Raw genomic sequence first — 7,255 nt, forward strand, 5'->3', positions numbered from 1 at the left:
CCTGTGCATGTGGTGTACTTGGATTTCCAGAAGGCTTTTGACAAGGTGCCACATCAAAGGCTACTACACAAAATAAGAGCGCATGGTGTAGGGGGTAACATATTAGCATGGATAAAAGATTAGTTAGCTAACAGGAAACAGAGAGTAGGCATAAATGGGTCATTTTCAGGTTGGCAAGATGTAACGAGTGGAGTGCCACAGGGATCAGTGCTTGGGCTTCAACTATTTACAATCTATATCAATGACTTAGATGAAGGGACTGAATGTATGGTTGCTAAATTTGCTGATGACACAAAGGTAGGTCAGAAAGTAAGTTGTGAAGAGGACATAAGGAGTCTGCAAAGGGATATAGATAGGTTAATTGAGTGGGCAAAAATTTGGCAGATGGACTATAATGTGGGAAAATGTGAACTTGTCCACTTTGGCAGGAGGAATAGAAAAGCAGTATATTATTTGAATGGAGAAAGATTGCAGAACTCTGAGGTACAGAGGAATCTGGGTGTCCTAGTACATGAATCACAAAAAGTTAGTATACAGGTACAGCAAGTGATTAGGAAGGCAAATGGAATGTTGTCATTTATTGTAAGGGGAATGGAATATAAAAGTAGAGATGTTTTGCTACAGTTGTACAGGGCATTGGTGAGACCACATCTAGAATACTGTGTGCAGTTTTGGTCTCCTTATTTAAAAAAGGACATAAATGCTTCAGAGAAGGTTCACTCGACTGATTCCTGGGATGAGAGGGTTATCTTATGAGAAAAGGTTGGACAAGTTGGGCCTGTATACACTGGAGTTTAGAAGAATGAGAGGTGATCTTATTGAAACATACAAGATCCTGAGAGGACTAGAAGGGGTAGATGCTGAGAGGATGTTTCCCCTTGTGGGAGAGACTAGAACTAGGGGCCACAGTTTAAAAATAAGGGGTCTCCCATTTAAGACAGAGATGAGGAGAAACTGTTTCTCTCAGAGGGTCGTGAGTCTGTGGAACTCCCTTCCCCAGAGAGCGGTGGAGGCAGGGTCATTGAATATTTTTAAGACCGAGTTAGATAGATTCCTGATTAACAAGGGAGTCAAAGGTTATGGTAGGTAGACGGGAAAGTAGGGTTGAGGTCACAATCAGATCAGCCATGATCTTATCAAATGGCAGAGTTGACTCGAGGGGCCGAATGGCCTACTCTTGCTCTTAATTCATATGTTCGTATGTAGGAAGCCCTTGTAAGAAGGTGGAGCAATTATGAGCAAACAATCCGGTTAGGTCAATCAGTGGCTGTTAAAATTTGCACATGCAATGAAAGATTCGGAGGGTTGAAATATTATTTGCTCTTTTGTTAATCGGGACCTCAAATTTGCATAGCATCACATCAATTACATAACACAAATACTCAAATGAGTATAAAACAAACCAAGCACAGCCAGGACTGACCGCCAGCATGACATGATGCCAATTATAACGTTATGCAAACACAACTGTTTTTGAATTCAGCTGGTCTCCTGGGAAATCACAAGAGTCACATCGAGTCGACAGTACAGAAACAGGCCATTCCGCCCAACTGGTCTACGCCAGCGTTTATGCTCCACACGAGTCTCCTCCCACCCCTCTTCGTCTAATCCCATTAGGATTTCCTTTTATTCCTTTCTCCTACATGTGCTTATCTAACTTCCCCTTAAATACATCTATGCTATTTACCTCAACTACTTCTTACGGTAGCGCGTTCCACATTCTTACAACTCTGTGGGTAAGAAGTTTCTCCTGAATTTCCTATTGGATTTTATTAGCGACTATCTAGTTTTGGACTCCCCCACAAACGGAAACATTTTCTCTACGTCTACCCTATCAAACCCTTTCGTTATCTTAAAGATCTCCGGCACTTCAAATGGGTGTCATAAGCTGAGACATGTTTTTGAGGTCCAGTAACGGTGGAACCGTGGACTGCCTTAAAATTAAAGCAACATAAAAGTTGCTGATACTTGCATTATGCAGCGCGGTCGCGGCACTGTGCAATGGAGTGTGTACCATCACCTAGGTACATCCGATAACCTCTGAACTTTAGGGAATTCTGGCACACTCATCCTGGGTGCTTCCCATACCAGTTCAAAAAAAGCAGTCGGAGAATCCCAACAAGGGGAATTGGGCAGAGATCTAACGTCACAGGCTTGCGCTCAATTTACTGATCAGGAACGCCCACTTTACGCCCAAAAAACAGGCGCTCCTGATCAGAAAAATAAAAAAACTGGTTCTCACTGTTTCACGTGCTTAATCAGAGCAGAATGATCTTTTATGGATTACACAATTATCCCAATGTCTTTACAACAACCCCCAGCCCTGACCCCATCTTGTGGCCTCCCCACCCCTTTGCTGGTGCCCTTTTGGGCAGGGCAGTGCAGGGGATCGCACCACATCATGCACTAAACACAATTTGACAGTCAATGAATGCTGCCGATCCTGTGCCAGCTTACTAGTCATTCCATTTATTTCTTCCTCACAAAACATTCAATGAAAGATTTGTGCTAGCTTCTACATGACTAAAATGAACAAAATTCTCCCGACAGCACCTGGGGTTATTCATTATACTGGAACTCAGTTCACAAGCATTAGCTTTGTTTTTACATCTCTGTCAAAACTTGGAGAGGTTGGAAGGCCTCTCTCTGTCGGATGTTACTTAAAGAAGTTGAAATATTTTTTAAAAATCAAAGATTTACTGGTGTGATGCGATCTGCAAATTATGTTTCAAAATAACGATGTTAAGAAACTCCATTTTATTGACCTAACTGCTCTCTCATGTTGACAGGGTAGATGTTTTTTGAATCAGGACTGCCATCACGCATCTGGTTTAGATAACATTCTAAAGTCCCCTTCCTGCCTGAAAGCACCAATTGTGCTGGGATTATGGTCCCACCTGTGCCAGCAGCCCTCCAGTTCCTCACCCAAGTGGCTATTTATCATGTGTGAGCCAAGCCAGTGTGTGCTGGCAAACTATTCTGCTTCTAGCGTCATCTTAGCTGAGCCCAATACTGTTCTCACCAGACACACACACACACACAGTTCCCAGCAGGGGTCACTGGATGGCGATCAGAAACAGGACCCTGGCTGATTTTCTCCTTCTCTCGACCAGGAACACAGAGGCCAATTGCACTGTGCCAACTACTGAGGTCTATTAACTTGAGGCTAATGGAACTAGGAATCTTCCTAGACAGCTTGGCTCAGGACTACACGAGGCAGTGTATTTACCAGCAGCCACAGGGAGAGCTCTAAACTCATTTTACTTTTAAAGAAGTTATAAATATGCTGACACAGATTCTGCTCAGGCTAAGAATCCTACTGGTTCCTTCAGTACTCAAGGCCTTGGTTAGGCTGCATTTGTCAGCTCCAATACAGTTCCTACTCATGGTCAGTGGTTAGCGTTTCTGGCAGTGTTGAACTTGAGGTTTCAATTCTTACCTATGAAGAAGGTGCTGGGGGCTGATTTATCTTCAAAGTGCGTCTCCAGCACACTGGTCGTCTGAGGGTCATGTCTAAGCCAGAGAGCCACACCCAGAACCACTCCTCCTGCAAGCTGCAGCAAGAAAAAAAAGAGCAACATTAAACACTTCGATATCCCTCACTTCCAACCTCTTCATCTCTCCCCCCGCCCCCCCACCATCACAGCCTTTTGTCTGCTGATATTTTCTCTCTTGTTCCTCCTAATTTTTCTGAACCCAAACCCAAGTTTTTTCTTGTACCCTTTCATCTAATACGCTATTTTCTTTTCTATTCTATCATTGCCATCATGGTTAGCACTGCCATGAGCTTCCCTCTCTTGTCTAATCAAATATGCCATCCTATATGATCCTCCTTCTTCCATTGCACCTTAAAACTGTGGACCCCTCTCTCCTCCAGTCCTCTCTCCCTTCCTACAATCTACCAGCTTTTGAATCCAAGCCCAGTGTCATCTGACAACTAATTCCTGATTGATCTTGGCTCTTCTCTCCTACTCGTTTCAACTTCCACGGCATCCTGTACAATGGGCGTTGGCCCTTCGCCTGGATAAGGACAATTCCCCATCATGGGCTGGTTAGGTGGAGACAAACTTCAACGCGAGAAAGGACGTGACTCACGGGCAGCCTCAGGGTTCGACTGCCGTCTCTACAATAACATAGTTTATCCAATTGCTGCAGCAGTAATCTGTGATACCAAACTGTAGATAATGGTGTGGACCTCTCTGAGACCCCAAGCTACAGACCCCTCCATTGTTACATTATAAACAAGTTCCATAACGTAAAAAAAAATTCAAAACTCAGTTCTGTAAGTCACCGATTATAGCAGGACCGATGCTGCATTTAATTATCATGAGAGAGATCTGCAGAATCCCATCCTCTATCCCACAGGTGCCCTGTAATTGAGGAACATACACAAAACTGGGCCAGCTGGTCAACTTTATAAAAGACTTGAATACTCTGTCTATCTCCGTGCGAGCTCTAACACATCTCACTCCTGAATAGAACACAAGAAAAAGCTTGTGGTCTAATGGGAGATCCCTCTCTCATCTCTAGCTTCTTTTTCCATTGCAACTTACCGTACCCCTATCTATTTTACCAAAATATTACTATAGTCACTACTCCTCTGAACTTTCCTCTCATTTCTTCCCAGTGCCGAAAGAAGCCACCCAGCATCCTCTTTGTCCTCTATATACCCTTACTGCGTCAAAATCAAAATTAATTGCACCATCTCCCATTCTCTCTCAAGTCTGTGGAACTCCTCACTTCCCTCAAGTCTTCTCTTCCTTTTACAATCTACAGGCTTTTAAAACTCAAGCTTGATGTCAACTAATCACTACTTTTTGATTTAACTTATTCTCGTTAGTCTTGCTGATGTCCGGTACTACGAGCCATGGCTCTTTATCTGGGTTTGAAAAACACCCAGCATAGTTGAAATACACTCCAGTACCAGAGGGAAAGCAATCAGACCTTAAAACACTTATGAATCTCAAGCATGGCTGGGTTTAACCAAGATTGATTATCATTTCCAGGTCAGTAAAGCATTGGGCTCATGTAGGGCAATGAACTGTGCTCATTACGTATTGCCAGTCAGAGTACACCAGGCGGTACTTGCTGTCTGGGTGTAATTGCTAATTCAGTGCCAGTCTGTTCCAAAGCAGCAGTTTTGTCTTAGTAAATTGCACCCACTATGAACTGGATGACACAACCCCTACAGTCAGCACAGGGAGGTGACAATCAACCCAACAGTCTGGGCTGGATTCGGGCCCCAAGTCAGAGAGGTGACTATCCAACATTTAACCAACTGCAACCCCCAACCCCAGCTATCATATATATTGATAACGCAGAAAGTCTGAATCTTGGAAAAAAAAAACAGAATTCTAAATGTCAACTTTGATGAGCAATCCTCTTGCATTGGTGTGACATTTCCTCAGCAACCATCTTACCATACTGGTGAGAGAAGAAATAAATTTAGTACCAAATTAGGAGTTTTGTGCTGTAAACTCAGGCCCATAAAGAACTGTGTCAAGACAGTTCTAAACATGTTTTACGTTCCAACAGAGACGACTTTCATTCTATTGGTTCTGGCTGCATTCGAATCCTGGTCTCAGCAGTGAAAAGACCCACTGGGGACAGAGCAGTCAGTGAATTCGATGGGCACTGATGCTTACCTATAAACTAGCAAAAGTTGGAACAGCCTCCAAAAGGCTTCAAATCAAGTACAGCCCCGACTACACGAGAAGACTGGATCTGTAACTTAAGCTACAGGTTTAGCCAACATTTCTTCACTTGTATCAGAGGAAGCAACTGACCATGAAAATCTGAGTGGGGAAACCAAATGTTGAAGGCACAAAGTTCATGGCTTATTGCTAAAGTGGGGGGGGGGGCGGTGGGGGAAGAGAGGGGGCAGTTCCAGGGCTTGTTCCCTGGAAAGATTTCCAAATGATTCATTCAGGTTCACTGAATGAAGTAGGGATCTAAAAGATTTCCTACAGAGCCCCGAAAACCTCAAGGTTTTTTTTTTAACATTATAAGAGGGCTCCCCTCCTGGCTCAGTTGGTAAAGTGAATGCCCAGCGTGGTACTGAGCAAAACAGAACAGAAAGGTCCCAGGTTTGATTCCCAGCCCGTGCTGAGTTAGCTGATCTCAGCCAGAGCAACGGTTGGGTTGCTACAAATCAGCCTCCGAGTTTCTGGGCCAGGGAGGGCACAATAGCCAAAGGTTCCTGTTCGCTATCCAGTGGCTCAGCTATAACGGTCCCCCATGGTCGCTGACTTGGCTCACGTATGAAGAATGGCAGTATCCATGGAAACGCAAGCCTACAATAGTCAGTGCCTTGAGGAGGAGGATGAGGGGAGTAAATGAAAAGCAGAAAAATAAATATTTTCTTTTAATTATCAAAGTCACAGATGTGCATGTGTGCAAAGTATGAATGCTTTCACAGGACGATTAAAGGAGAGTTAACCACAACCACTCCCCAAACACACCTACCGCAGGGGGCCCCCAGCTCTGCCCTGGATTCCTGGACCAACATCTGCAGCTGTTGACACTTCCCTGATCCTTCCAACAGGGAGGGCTCAGCCAACTGCTGAAAGCAGGAGGTGCGGCCAAGTTGGCTGGGGGGAATCCAGGGGCTGCTTCAGGCCTCTGGGAAGCTTCGGGTTATCACGAAGATGTTTTGTTTTATTCTGTGTCCTGGTTTATGTTGTTAGTCAATGTATATTTAAAATATGGATAGCTGATTCAGAAAGAGAGGGGCAATTGAAAGAGCTGCTTCCCACATGCTGCGTTCTCCATCGAGAGATGCTCCCGGCCCCTCGGCAGCTTTAGCTATAAATCCTACACTTCCTTTACAGCCTGTGCTTACGGAGGGAGGCTATAAATAGCTCCTCAGGAGCCAGCAAAGCACTTGGTTTACCGGAAATTAATCACTCGCACAGATTTAGTACAAATGCTGTTTGTACCAAAGATTTGTTTTTAAAACTGGAGTGTGGTTAAGCAACTCAGAGGCTAAAGGATGCACTGTTCTCTAAATAAATACTCGGATCATTCTACTCCTATCCTGGAAAAACAACTGAAGGGAAAAAAATCCCAAGTTCAAACATACCCTCTCACACGGCTGTCACTAGCATTTCAGCCAAGTGTGATAGCGGGTGAGTGAAATATTCAGGAATGTCCAATTGCACTGTGAAAACATGTTGGCTCTTCCAAACTCGGGCTGCGTCTGGAGAGAATATTTTGAACTGTGTAACGCTAAAGTGAAGCGCTGGTGATTACAGGT

At 44.2% G+C, this 7,255-nt stretch overlaps 1 protein-coding gene across 1 annotated transcript in view; it reads right to left on the minus strand.

The window, feature by feature from the left end:
* LOC137327874 (CD81 antigen-like) overlaps nt 1-3,596 on the minus strand; it is an 82,001-nt gene extending 78,405 nt beyond the window's left edge. The window contains exon 1 of the mRNA XM_067993758.1: nt 3,440-3,596. Coding sequence (XP_067849859.1) covers nt 3,440-3,581 — 142 coding nt within the window. The 5' untranslated portion in view covers nt 3,582-3,596. The remainder of the gene's footprint in view (nt 1-3,439) is intronic.
* Nucleotides 3,597-7,255: the final 3,659 nt, after the last annotated feature.

The sequence above is a fragment of the Heptranchias perlo genome, chromosome 12 (assembly GCF_035084215.1).
Source record: "Heptranchias perlo isolate sHepPer1 chromosome 12, sHepPer1.hap1, whole genome shotgun sequence".
NCBI lineage: Eukaryota > Metazoa > Chordata > Chondrichthyes > Hexanchiformes > Hexanchidae > Heptranchias > Heptranchias perlo.